This window comes from Cyrtonyx montezumae, unplaced genomic scaffold, assembly GCF_038088225.1.
Source record: "Cyrtonyx montezumae isolate F1298 unplaced genomic scaffold, pur_monq_1.0 scaffold_8, whole genome shotgun sequence".
Lineage (NCBI taxonomy): Eukaryota > Metazoa > Chordata > Aves > Galliformes > Odontophoridae > Cyrtonyx > Cyrtonyx montezumae.
Window position 1 is genome coordinate 83560444 of NW_027072089.1, and position 14594 is coordinate 83575037.

The window sequence follows — 14594 nt, forward strand, 5'->3', positions numbered from 1 at the left end:
CCCTGTCTTTCACTTGATTACCCAAAGTACTTTCTCCATGACAGTGAACAGAGGAGGCTAACACAGCCATCAGAAAAACTGATTATTTATCCCAAGCACCAGTGTAATTTACTTATCCATGGTAACATCCGTGCGACTGCACTGAGGCAAGCCAGCATTTTAAGGGAAATAAAGCTGAAGAAATTAGAAAAGAAGTGCATACGTTTTACAGAAGTTAAGATGTATAGTCATCATCTTAATCCCCTCGTGTGTTTTTTTTGCAGTCATTTTCTCTGCACTCGTGGTCTGGACCTAACTCCTGTTTCTTGTCAAGTCTCGCACTCTGTTTGCAGGGATCTGCTCTCCTTTGAGAAGCTTCCTGGCTCCCGCTCTTCACGTGCTGAGGGAAGGGATGTAATCAGAAGCGGCGTAAGTAAAAGCAGGCGCTGTGCTGCAGATCTCTTGCCAGACCCCGGCAGTTAGCGGTGGGCACTGAGGTATCTCCTGCTGAGACAGAGCCACGGGGAGCTGCCCGCTTTCCTTCAGGGTTCACTGTGTCTCTGGGGCCTGACCTTTAGGACGTGACTGCTGGGAGCTTGCTACCTACCAGCGGATGCCATCCCTCCTTAGCATTTAACGAGGCCGTTGTCGAAAGAAATCTTTCCTGGAGGAGCTCGCTTTACTCACTCTTTCCAGAAGACAGACAAAATGTCCAAAAAAGTTTTGTTTTTTTTATTAAACCTCGTAGTACAAACCTGGAAAGTAAACAAAAAACTGGCAATAAACAACATGAACTCTTTCCTTACAAGGAAAGAGAGCAGAGCAGCGCTAATAAATTAAATGTCAAACTGTAAGCCATAGTCAGAAGTTTACTGTCAAGAGGGAAAAAGTACACAGCAAGGCCATAAAAACCAGACAACCACATTTGAAAACACTTGACTCTGTTTATGTTATTGTTAAATATTCCAAAACAGTTCAGTCTTCTGCAACAACAACCAACAAATCGTAGTATAGGACTTTCCTGACAGTCACCACTGGCAAGCTCAGTGCAATATGGGTAGCTACGGTATCGCTGAATTCAATTACGAAACAAAACAGTTTGTGAAAACATTTTCCCTTTTTTATTCCACACATACTGTACACACAACCAGAAAAGGGCAACAGCTACTCCATTATTATTTTTTGTTGTTGTTCAGTGATGTAAGCAGCACTTATAAATGTTACAAGAAAAACCCTGTAAGCATCCAATCCAACCGATGAAGAAAGTGAAACGTAAGGCTTTTCTTCATCTCGTCTCCTCGCCGTCCCTCCCCCCACCCCAAGAAAAGGCTCAAGTATTTAAAAAAATTTACAGGCATATGTACAAAAGGTGTGATTTTTTTTTTTTTTTTTGTTACAACATGAAGAGAAAAAAGAGACAAGATGAAAGCAAATGCATTTTCACATTCAAAAGAAATACGCAGACCTGCTAGTGGCTCTAAACGTGATCCGATCATGAAACGAATTCGAAACAAAAATTAATGCTCGACGGTGTCAAGGTGTGAAAAACAGCAGTGGAATGGAAATGGAATGTTAAAAAGATTGCACGTCTATGACAAAAGAAGCACTTATGGCTTCGATCACTTTTTTTTCTTTTTCTTTTTTTTTTCTTTTTTTTTCTTTTTTTAAAGGATGCTATTGAAGGGTTTTTGATAAAGTAGCCAACAGCACCAAAAAATAACAGAATGGATTTCCTAATGAAATCAGGCACAGTTTTCCCTCGCGTGACTCCTCAAGGCAGGCAGTCTTTTTTTCCTCCTTTTTTTTTTTTTCTTAATTTTTTTTATTAGTTATTTTCCCCCTCAAAACAGATGCATAGTGATGTGCTGGTAAAAGAGAACATACTCCAACTCTCCTCCTTTTGCCTACAGTTAGGAAACAAAGTCCATCTTCAGCTGCCATAACCTCCCAAAGAAAGTGTGTATTCTCCAATTTAAAAAATTACAAAACTCCGCTTGCTGTGACAGAATAAAAGACAGCCAAAGTAAAGCAATTTCTTTCAAGTTTTTTTTTTCTTTTTTTTTTTTTTTTTTGTCTCCCATCCCTTTCCTCTCTAGAAAAATCTGCTCACATGACTGGAGAACAAATTATAAAACACAGCCAACTTTAACCTAGTCAAAAAATGGGTTAAAAGCCTTTCTTCACAGTTACCAAAAAGGCTCTTTATTTCCTCAGCCATGGGGACAATACAAATTAATATTTATCAGCCCCTCTCGCCGCTTGTAAAACAGTGAACGTACGGCAGTTTAAAAAAATCAGACTGCTGTATCTATCTATCCTAAGTACAAAAAAAAAAATAAAATTCAACAGTTTAATGCTAAAACAAAATTAGTTCTCTAAAACCAGAAGAAAATCTTCTTTAGAGCTAGTGCAAAGACAGCTTGTATTCTACAGCAAGTACTCCAAACTATGGTATAATAATTACAAAAAATATATATAAATTGACAAAATGAGAGTGTTGGCATCTTCAGGATTAACTTGAAGCACTTTTGGATGAACTGGAGGATGAAAGCCTGGATGATGGCACGTCGACTGTCGCTCTCTTCCGAGGTCCTCTTTTTGGTGTGGGCTTGCTGATACAGTTCTCAATGCTGCCATTTTTACCAGATACTTTTCCACAGATTTGATTGACCAGACTGATTATTTGTTCCTGTTCAAGGAAGTGGGAAAACAAAACACAAGTGAGCATCCTTCCTTTTTCCGGGCACTTCTGTTTGATGCAGCGATGGAGCGCTTTGAATGACAGCACCTAACCAGGAGGAAATATCTGCTTCTTTGCTAACTAACTGCACAGCAGCCCACACAACCGTGTGTACTATGTCATAGTGCCATAGCACCTAGAATGGCACCTTTGGTGCAGTTTCATGCCTCCAAATACAAAGTCAGTGATGGGTGACAGGACTGTGATGAATCAGGGCTGCACAGATACAGCGCAGCAGAGCCAAAACTTAATACTGCAGCTGACAACGCTTGCTATCTGCTGATCACTGAATACTTACTTATTTGAAACTTAGGGAGAAGGTCCTGCTTTCTCCTATCCAGACTGCTGTCATGCTATTTTGCTTTACTGCTGTCTAGCAGAAGCAGAACAGCACAGCACAGTCTCTGCACTGCATCTCCACTCCTCCTCTCGTGGCAGTCAGTGGTTTGATGAAGTCTGGGGTAGGGAACTGTCCCCCCCTGGCATGAACCTTAGGAAGCTGGTTGTGGGCAAAGCTCACGAACAGTTAAATAGATTTAACAGATGGCATCTGACGTGCAGGAGCTCTCTCTCCCTATTTGCGGCGCTCAAAAAAAATTACATAACATCCACCAGGCACACAGTATCCTGCCGAAGTGCACGACTTGAGAGAGTCTTTTCATTTGGGGAAAAAATATTATCCAGTATTGAAGGAGAGATTTTTCCTTTCCCAACGTAGCCCCAAATCCCTGCTTTGTAATTCTAAAACCAATCATTGCTTTTTGTGGTGCTGGTGAAGAGCAGCTCTGAAAACCTCAACGGAGTTATCAGTCCTGTGAAGACCTGGATATAAGAGCCTGAAGAAGCTCAGGAATTAGAGAAATACATATAAATGTCCAGGAGCCTCCTGATGCACCCATACTGTGTTACAAAGCCAGTTCCACTGTTGCCTGGACATCCTAGATTCTACCTGTCTGCAGCTGCAGCACATGAAGCACAATGGAGCCCACAGTGAAAAATCAAAGCCTGCCTGAATGGCACAACTTTTCCAAGCTTTCTCTATTTTTTAATTTCTTTTCCCCCCTCTGGACCTCTGCGCACATCAGAAGCTGCTGAGCCATCCTCCTCAGAGCTGCATGTATCAGCACTGCTCTCAAAGAGCCAATTTGGTAAATTCTCCCGCTGCGCCCCTACCCACGGCTCACGCTAACAAACAGCTCCTCCTCCATCCACCCCACCCACAACACAGTTCTTCCACAGAAGGTGCTAAGTGGGCACATAAGGAGCTGTGTCTGACTGATCCGCAATGCAGCATTTGCCCGGTGTCCAGGCACGGTCCTAAATCACCGCCGTGAGTTCTGCGCTCGTTTATCTGCCTGCACACTGACTCCTGGCCATTGCTGGGCCTCTCATCTACAAGTACTCTGTGAGCAGACTTAAAACAACAGCAGAAGAGGAAAGCTGTGACGGTTGCACAAACCTCATCGTAGCGGTACATCATTTTCAGTCCCCGACAAGACTTCTGTTTCTCCACGTGCCGCAGGGCACACTCCAAGCAGAAGACAACGTTTTCATTCTCCTGTACAACCTACCAAAATAGGAACGGGTGGGGGAAATGCAGTGAGCTCCAAGCTGAAGCCAGGTTGCGTCCTCACTCTTTCCCTTTGTGATGTATCATTATGTCTGTATTTCATTAATAAATCAGTGAAGTGGGGGGGGGAGGGGCGTGGTTAACAAGATGCACACGCATTGTGAAGTGAGTGCTAATGCTGGCCAATGCCTATCAATTAAAAAACACCAGTAGTAACGAAGGATAAATCTAATAAGTGTTACTGCATGAAGCCTTACTGGTATCTAACATGTGTCCTGACAGCTTCCTGAAAGCAGCAGTTTCTCATTACTTTAAACGCCACCTTGAGTCCGAACAAAACCAGCAGTGTGGCCCCAGGACCCCCAGCTGCCATCTGAGCCAGTGGGGGTCACACTCAGCTGCTGGCTGCCACTCCTGCAAATTCAGCCTGGAAGCAAGTTGGCTGCTTCCTGTCACTCGCTGCCATTAAGAATGAGAAAGAAAAATTATTTCCTTGATTATATTTACACGATTTCAGTGTGTCCACAGCAAGCTGACCAGAATCAGAGTTTCTGGTTTGGTTCAGTATTGTTTTTTTTTTTTACAACTCATTTTGAAGTAACTTCAAACTAGTTCTGCTTAAACGTGTCTGGCATTCTGTCCTAGGGAGAGAAACAGCTACAGCTCATCATTTAACATTGTATTTCCCTTAAAAAAATTAATATTTAGGTTGGAAAAAAAACTAAAGATTACAGAACAGAAAGGATGGAATATGGAGATACTGTATCACATGTATTTAAGTATTTAATCTTGGCATTAGATGGTGCAGGGAGCAGTGGGAAGGGCTTTTTGTGTGTTCAATGAAACCTGCCATATTTCTGATTGTTCTGCATACAGCCAAGAACCTGACCACTGGCACGCCTTTACAAGCAGCAGGCAGCTGCCTCTGACAAAGTTATCATGTGTGACTTTCTGTTTTCAGACAGAAGTTGTTACAGCATCTCAGCTTGATGGGTAAGGGGACATCCAGGGCAACCAGCAGCACGGGCTGTGTGCCCGCAGCTCGAGGCACGCATTTTTGTTGCTGGTTCATTCATCCTGAGAAGTGCTGTGCTGTGACTCGCTGCTGTCAGCAGCCTACAGATACCTTTGTTACCTCTTTGTGCAACATGGACACACTTGAGTGCCTGAAAGTGGCTCAGATGACTCCTTCCTTCCTTATGGGGGAGGAAGCTAGCTGACACTAACCCTTGTTTTCTGTCACCACTGCCTAAGGTGACACAAACCGACACCGGCAGCCTGTGTGATGTGTGTGAGGTGACCCCAGAGTCATGAATTTTCCCTCCAATGCTTACAGACCGCTGCAGTGTGTTACAACAGAGGCTGCAGGCCCCCAGGAGCGGCTCGGGACTGTACTCACCATGGACAGATAGCACAGGTGCTGACAAATCTGACACCTTCTCTCTGACGTTTCTAACTGCAACCACTTTCGAGGCTTTTTCTTTCCATCCACTGCCGTGCTGCTGCTGTCGTGGCTGCCGTAGCGTGCCGAGGAGTGGAGACCTGCCTCGTAAAGCTGCTGCCGCTGCCTCAGCTCCGTGTCCCTGTGAACAGTGGATGCAATCAGAAACCAGCAGTTCCTCGCAGCACCACAAAGCCAACCACAGTCACCCTTTTACCACCATCGTCCCTGAAGTCGTAACTGCACGCAGCAAAGCCCTGAGTGTTGCTGGAGGTTGGTGCCATTCCCTATATGCATGCTGAGAGCCAGCCAGCACCACAGGGATGCTGCCTAACTGCAAAAGGCGTCTCAAGATTTAACTGTGACCACTGTATCAAGCCAGTGGTTCTCAAACTGCTCCGCAAAGCACCGGGGGCTGCCGAGTACTTCCTCGAGGTCAGTGGGTGCCCGGGGAGTGTGGAGAGCTGAGCGACGTGGCTGACAACGCGGCTGCCTTTCCTGAAGTTGCCAAAAGCTACCTTGAGGAGGAGGAGCCGTTGCCACACACAGCCACCTTCAGCAGGAGGCCGGAGAACCAAGGACCTGCTGCCGGGAGGTGCTTCAGGCAGGAAAGGGGGAGCAGGGCAAGCTGCTGTGCCAAAAGACGAAGACCTTGCTGTATACCCGGGGGAAAAAGAAGGACATATCAACTAAAAACAATCACTGAGCCCTCGGGCCGCCCTCCACCCACTGTATCTGCAAGGCGGCCAGCGCGTCCTGTACGGAACTGTGCAGCGTTGCGAGAGCAGGTGGGGCCGGAGCTGCGTGGAGTGAGCTGAGCACGTGGAAGGGGAGCATAGGGATGCTCACCACCAGACACTGCCGAAGATGGGTGGAGAGCCATGCTAAGCAAGTGGCACGGCGGGTCAGGAGAGGAGAAAGCGAGACACAGAACAAACAAGCAAAACAGAACGGAGAAAAAATATATATATATGGTGCATTGTTCCACTTTGGTTGTGCTTTTCAGGTTTGGGGTTTTGTTTTACATAAGCAGCCACGGGAAGGACTGATATTCTCCAGAGAATTCCAACCTCAGTATAAGAACAAGTTTGAGAACCACTCTGATAGAGGTCGATGTGATCTCTTACAGCGAGCACCAACATCTCTGTTTCACCTTTCACACTTGCAGACTTTTCCTCTTCAAGGAAAAAGAAGTGCTCATGGAAGTGATTATTCCTGCAGGGGAACCAGCTGCAGGTAAAGCAGTCAGCACACCTGGGAGGGGGAGTCAGCACACCTCTTTGTATTTCTTTCTGAACACTATAACAACACATGGGCTGTATTCCCCTTCAATATGTCACTGGAAATTTTCCAAATGAACATGCTAGTTAGTTAAATACAGTTTGTAGATTCCATTCATCAAAACTTTCTTGGCATCTCGAGTACCAGTTGTCACAAACTTGAAAGATAGGTAGCAACTACATGGTAGGGAACAAAAGAGAAGAACATTACACAGGAAGCCAGGCAACATCATATTTTCTATTTTACCTATCTTAAGAGAAACCCTAAACATGTTTCCTTAATCACTGTGGAGAGAAAAAGGAGCGTGAAGCATTTGTTCTTATAAGTGTTCAAATGCATACAAGCTGCTCACTGACTGGTTTAAAAAAAAGACATCTCTCTGCATACAAAGTACATTGTGCAACTGCAGTATAACAATCTTGAAGCTGAAGACAAGGGTTCCTGCTGCAAAACCCATACAACTGGCATGGATTGACAGTGGCTACTGATGCCAAGAGGTTAAAAACTAAGCGGTGCTTAACTGCTTGGCACCATGTAGCCCACGTAACACATCAGGAAGTCTCGACTCTCAGCACCAAGGATCAACAGAATAAAAACCCAAGCTAAGCCGTACTTAATTCTTTGATGGTGCCAGAAGTATGGAATTCTTAGAGTAAGACATCCTAACCACGGGCACCCTCACATCAGCCAGGGAAATTGCTTCTTCCACATGTGGCTGTCTTCAAATAGATTTGCTCAGTTAAGTAGGAGCGAGATACGCGTCTAAAATGGTTACTTACATTATCCACCTCTGGAGTCTGTCAATGAAAAGAAAATAGGTACAACAGGCCCCGATTCATTACCTGAGCTCTCCAAGAAGTGATGATATCGTACTCAGAGTCGGTCCATTTTCCTTTTTTGCTTCTGCTGTTGCAATCTGATAAAGCAACTTTTCCATTGAAAATGGTTTGGCTATACGTCGTCTCTTCATTTCCTGAGACAGAAAGTTCCCAATTAGTTCTTCAGCAAATTTGAAAACAAAAAAAAGTTACCCAGGATTAATTCAATACAGCAAAAAGTACCCTTCTAAAACAACAAGAAGCAGAAGTTTTCTGTATTGCAAGTTAAGCAAAGTGCTTATGCTGCTAACTGAAAGTCAGCTTAGAACCAACTTCACACTGAAATAAAGGTGGTTATAAATCAGACCTTTCAGTGAAAAGCCAAGTACCCAAATGCTCTGCTGAACTGGACCTCTTCTTTCTGTTGCAAGGACTATGAAGAAAGATTTTCTGCAAATGCTTTAAAGTGAACCAATGCCACAGATTAAAAAACACCAGAACCAAATACATTTAGAACCATGTACTAATGCTACTCTCAGCTATTAAGACCTCTTCTTCTGACCTTCTGAAGACTCCAGCTCTCAAAGCACAAGATACCACAGTCGGTTAAGAAATACAGACGACAGCCACAGAACAGGCACGTGCCAGGAAAAGGAGACAACTGGCAGAAGAGTGAGCTTTAATTCTGCTCGGTTCTCCCTTGTACTGACTGCTCTGTGCAGAAGCTGTCAGGAGTTTGTTTTGTTACTGAGCAATTTCGGTAGCTTAAGCCCTTCTTGTATTTCTTACGTAGGCAAATTACTTGATTTGCTCTGCAGCTGGAAGAAACCTGACGTTTCCCTGTGTCTGAGGAGGCATACATTCGACTACACAGCCTGAGAATCTTCAAATGACACTAATGCTGGTGTGTAATGTGAAGGTACCACTTTGGTTAGGAGCTAAGCCCGCCAAATCATCACAAACAAAAAAGATTCGTCTTCAGCCTCAAAATGTTAATCCTGTTTTAGCCCACTCACACGCTCTCCTATTTCTTTTATTAGAGCCAATGCACCATTTTATAATAGCGAAGACTGCATGCATTGAAATGATAGCAAGATCTATCTTAACACGAATTAATAACCTTTGCTGATCCAAAAGCATTCAAAGAATGTTCACAGGTAAGGGAAGCGTTCTTCACAATGCATCCTCTTTGGCAGAGCTAGCTCTCTGGTTGGAGCAGCTGCACTTTTGGGAACTGGGGGAGTTTTGTTGTGTGGCAGATCTGCTTTGTGTATTGTACGGGGCTGCTTAAGAACAGGCACCAAAAGTGACCGGCTGCAAAATGCTGCAACAAGGGAATGCACTGCTGTGGTGCACAGCTGCTGCCTGGCAGTACAGGGACCTGAGCCGTGCACATTTGTTCTGTGACACAACTCACTGCATCTGTGCCTTTATCTGAATTCCTGAATCCATGTACATTATTCTCTTCCATACAGTACTGAAATACACGGATGAGTATTTTAAAACAGACTTCTGCTTGGTCTCGACCTGCTGCCTAATTGTTTCTTTTAATGACATATGAGTGACGCTGAACGTTCACATAACAACAGTCATCTCCCTGCTACTTTATATTTGGTCTTACTATCATCTGCTTCCATTGGTCATCGATTTTCCACGGTCTTCTATCTAACAGAGGGGCTAATTCAAACCTCTAATCATCGGTTTCTGCTTTACTTTTTCTAGTTCCATTCTCTTCTTTCTGCAATTAGTGATTCAGAATTGCAGTCTTCAAGTCATGGCCATGCCAAAAGTCAGTCTGTGTAGCGACACAGCAATGTTTTTGCTGTTTTCTATTCCATCCCTGTAATTCTTAACATAGAGATTTTTTTTAACCTCTCTGTAGCACTGTGCCAACAGTTACACAGGAAGCCAAAAATCTCTTCCCTCAGTACAAGAGTTTGTTTTGAGCCCACCACTGTGTCTGTCAAATTAGGATTATTTTCTTACTCTCATGAAAGTCATTTAAAATTTATCAGCATTGAATTTCGTCTACCATTTTCTCACTCAGACCACTCAGTCTCGTGCAGTCTCTCTGTAACACCACACTGCTTTAATTTTTGCTGCTAGTAACATTAACATCCTCAGTATAAAAGATTAGTTCTGCTTTGCACTTCATTTTCTAGCTTAGTTATGGATGTGTTGAACTGTTCTGAGGGACAAAGTAAGAGCCCTCCCTCCTCAACAACACCTGATCACGTGCTCCCATCCTCTGCTTATCTTTACATCGGTTGAGTTATTGTGTGACAGGTTAGTTTCTTTAAGAGCCTTTTCTGAGGGACCTCACCAAAAACCTTGCAGAAACTCTAGCAGATTCTGTCAACTGGATCTCTTTTGTCCATACATCCTTCAAAAAGTTTCAAGGCCTGGAGGGCGTGAACTCTCCACAAAAGCTGTGTTTGACTGCCCCTTTCTCATTCTTTTATACATTTTTTTTTCCCTTGTGCCTTTAGCAAGTTGTTCTTTAGAATCTCTTTTTGGACTGCATTAGCCTGTGTTTACCTTCATTTTGCTAGAGCCCTGGGAGGGTGAGCAGTTGTGTTATTTGCATTTTCAACTTCTGGACACAAAAGGGATTTTTTTTTTTTTGGTCCTATTTCAAATGGACTCCTTTGTCCTAGTGTTCAGCCGTGCCAAGTTTAGTGGGGGGCTGGCCCGTTGTTTTGCGAGGCAACATGCATATGTTGTGTTGTGACCCTCTCACACAGCATCTTAAAGCAATTTCTAAGCTGCACGCAATCGCTTGATCCTTCTTGCTGCATTTTCAATTTAACAAGCTTCCTTGATTTTATGCAAGGCTGTCTTCTGAAATGAAACACCACGGTAGTGGGTATTTCAGTTTTTTACTGTTCTTTCAAGCTGTGTAATCTCTGCTCACCATCACAGAGCAGCTCTTTGATACCGATGTTCTGAACCACCAAAGGTTTGTCCAACATTGCTGGGAAGTGAAAAGGCAGCTTCTCCTCATGTAAGTTTCCTGACTACTTGCTCCTTGAAGCCATTTCAGTTCTTGTATCTCACCCCAAACATGAGCACTGTTATCTAGTTGGGGAAGGACACCAGCATCTCCATTATCGCTGTGTTTCCTGTCCCATCTCCTTTTGTATGACACACTCTATGTGCTATTGAGCACTGAGAAACAGGAGAAGTGGATGTGCAGAGCAGTATGGCCAATGCTGAGGACCTCAATACCAAGAGGATGTGCCTGTAAAGCATTATGGCTCGATTTCAGAGCAGTGAAGCCAAGTCCTGAGGTCATACCACTGTTACTGCTGGACATCACGTGCAATTCATATGACGGCAACTCTGTCTGCTCAGGGTAAGCCAGCTCTGTGACAGAAATCAAGGAGTGACAATTGTGTGGTGTTTTAAAAGCACATCCCTAACCCAAACTCAAAGTTCGGGGGAAACACATAAAGGCCCTGCCAGCATGTGGCTGGACAGTCAGGAGCACAGTGCTTCTGCTGTTCTGGACTGGAAGATCAGTGCTCAAGGGTTATATTCCTTGTGGCAGAGTTAAACCCAGCTGATTTGTCTGCAAGCTCTCTCTTGTGTAACAGCCACACTGCCCCAACAGGATGACTAGCTCCATCTTTCCTATGCATTTCTTGTTTTACACTATCTGCTGAATCTCTTCTTTCCACCAAGTTTCTGGCAGGCCCTGTGCTACCAAAGCCCTCCTGGAAAACCACACATTCTAACTCATTTCCATTGCCTCCTGACAAGCGAGCATTTATGTAGACCGATTTTCTTTTTTCCTATTTCCTAAATGAATTCTACTGTCTCAGCAAAGTGCCTTATTTGGAGTTACTCCTTTGCCACTGAAAAAAACACTCTTCCATACCCTGAAGCTTTCTCAGTTTAAAAACTCAAAAGCTCTTTAGGTGTTTTACCAAAGCCAGCAACCTGGTCTGACGTTTGGTGTCAGTCGACCTTTGGTGAAACCTGTCTGTCCCTTTACACAAGGCTTTATGCAAAGTCCCTTTACCCCAGCGATTATCCCAAGTCCTTACGAACTGGAATCAATGCAATTTCAGATGCAGAATTTCTTTTTTCTTTTTCTTTTTTTTGCATATATTAAAGAAGACTGAGCAGTCATTCAATACATGAAGTGAAACAACATTATTTAGTTATATAAAGAGTCACTATAAAAATCAAGTCACAGTATCACAGAGGGAAAACAAGGTTAATATATCAAACAGCTAAAAACTGTCAAGTATTGCTGTCCAGAACTGAAAGACAGTAGGGTACAGTTGTTTGTCAGAGTTCGTTAACAGTCCAAAAGGGGAATCTTGCTCATTACACAGAACTTTTCATAACCTCTGAAAAGCGTAATCCCGGTCAGCGTTTGAAAATGGCAAAGCGCCTTGACAAAGGCAGAACTTCCAAAGGGAGAATTTCCAAAAGTTAAAGAGAGTTGAGAATAGAGGAGAGTTTGAAGAAAGATGAGGAGGAAAAGAAAAGACGGAAAGGAGCAATGTAGTAGGTGTTTCCAGAGTTATTTTGATATAAACACGCATCTGTGGATCTTGTAAAGTTTGTAAGAGCTGTGACTTCGATTTCCAAGGTAGGTTATCACAGATTAGCATCTGCTGGATTTTCAGTCATATTATATCTACCCAGTGCAAAGCTCTTAAAAGTTAATCAAAAGAAACTGTTCTTCAGAATTTGAGGCACCAGGAAGAGCTTTTTAATTGCTGCATAGTGGTTTCTGTCTCACAAGAGTAGCATTTTCACAATATCGAACAAGTATTCAGTACAGCAATAAATACAGTATATGAAGATAATATAATAGTATACCTTCGGACACAAAAGGTTAGTTCAGGATTCTCATTCCTTACCTACACACATATACAATTCCCACCTTCTCCCAAAATAAATCTGTAATAAAATAACTTTTATTTCCAAGTAAGTTAATATACAGTATATTAGTATAGCCAGGCTGGAAGAATTCCATTAACTCTAAAGAACCAAAACCTAGGTGTGGGCATATTATATTTAATTACTTTCTAACCACTTGGTCTGCAGCTGTAAATAATAATTTACTATTGGCTTAGCTAGAAAAGAGAACCAAAATAACATCTGTAACCCATAGTGTATCTGAGGAGGTTGGACACGCAGTTAGTAGCATACATTGCTTGACCCAGAACACAGAAACTTAGCAAAAAAAACAATGCCTGGGCCATTCAGCTGTTTGTTTCTGCAGACAGTCAACCTCAGCTGCGTGAAAAAGGGACTGGAAGTCTTATAGACAGCTTGGTATCAGATGGGCTGGCCAGTGAACCTAAGAACTTTCAAGTTGATTAAAATTGAAATTGCCCTGATCAACAGCATTTCCTGAATAAAGGGGCAGAGGAAGACAAGCAGTACAGCTGTGAGTGTTAACTGACTCTGCCTACCATAAAAGCTAATAAGCACAGTTATCCAGATACTTGCACCTGAGATTCTAATGGTTCTAGAAAACATCACCTAAAAAATGTAGTAAGCATCATACAATATATTATTGGTAGCTCTGACAGGATTTTTGAAAAGCTTCCTTGCAAACCGGTCTGCAGGCATAACAACCTTCTGATTGTTACAAATATACAGAAGTTTTTAGTTAACGATTATTAACTCTCTTGCTTTTCTGAAAACACTGTATCATCTTATGCCTTGCAGAGTGTTTTGTTTTTGATTTTTTTTTTCCTTTTTTTTTATTTAATGCTCCACAAAAATAGACATCGTTGCACTAGTATCACAATACTATCTGTCCTGGAATGTCTGTTCTGCTGTTGTTTTAGATGGCAGGGTGCTGAATCCATTTTAACTCCTTTTCTCAACTTACCTTGGCTGTTTTAAAACCCATACTTGTCCACTGGGTGGTAGCAAAGTGCACTGTTTCAGAAACACTATAGCCACAACACACTTTAGACACAAAGGATCCAGGAAAACAGACAACAAACTGCCCGCTCTGCTGTACAGTACGGTGCACCCTGATCCCCTCCTTACACAAGATTTCTGGGGAGATCTGGAAAGACATAAAAGCAGTGAACAAAGAAGCATCAGACCTTTGCTGTACAGTTCAATCTCTTCCTTCCCAGCTACTGCTGCACGTTACTTGCTCTGGAGAAAAGTTACGCTCTGCTAACAGCTCTGCACCGTTTCCTTTCTCTCTTCCCTTTAGCGCATGTGGAAATTTAAGTTATCTGAAGTGAGAATTACACGTGACTCTTCTGAAACCTTTCACTTGCAACCGCAAAACACGAAGACCCAAAAACAACGTTTGTAAAAAGTAATGCAGGCCATTTGCTTCTCCATCTACAACTTTTCAGACAGGCTTGTCACTGCACTTTTCAAGGCAAGGCTGGGTGTGGCTCTGAGCAGCCTGCTCTGGCTGTTGGTGACCCTGCCCACGGCACAGGCCTTGAAACTAGTTGATCTTTGAGGTCCTTTTCAATCCAAGCCATTCTATGGTTCATGCTATGATTCTATGAATCCATCTTGCTTTTACATTTCTGTTAGAGATGTTCACGAGGACAACCAAGGAATCTGCTGAGGGTTCTCAAATTCATTCTCAAATGCACTGAATGGAAATTATAAAATAAACGGGAGCTAAAAAAAGCACTCTGAAATCCTTCAAAGTATTTGGCTTCTCACATTCATGACCATTACCGTAAATTGTCAGCCACGGCAGATGAACTGATTACAAATTTCACTCTGTGAATTTTATACATCTTAGATGTATAATAC

The 14594-nt window shown here is 43.0% G+C and overlaps 1 protein-coding gene across 2 annotated transcripts in view; it reads right to left on the bottom strand.

Annotated features, from left to right (window-relative positions):
- Nucleotides 1-1777: 1777 nt before the first annotated feature.
- JARID2 (jumonji and AT-rich interaction domain containing 2) overlaps nt 1778-14594 on the bottom strand; it is a 199752-nt gene continuing 186935 nt past the window's right edge. Inside the window, exons 14-18 of one of the 2 annotated variants that reach the window (XM_065752299.1) lie at nt 13690-13872; nt 7854-7984; nt 5689-5872; nt 4179-4286; nt 1778-2668 (exon numbers count right to left, since the gene is read on the bottom strand). In XM_065752299.1, coding sequence (XP_065608371.1) covers nt 2492-2668; nt 4179-4286; nt 5689-5872; nt 7854-7984; nt 13690-13872 — 783 coding nt within the window. In that variant the 3' untranslated portion in view covers nt 1778-2491. Of the gene's footprint in view, nt 2669-4178; nt 4287-5688; nt 5873-7849; nt 7985-13689; nt 13873-14594 lie in introns of those variants that run through there. The other variant, XM_065752300.1, reaches the window with a different exon arrangement.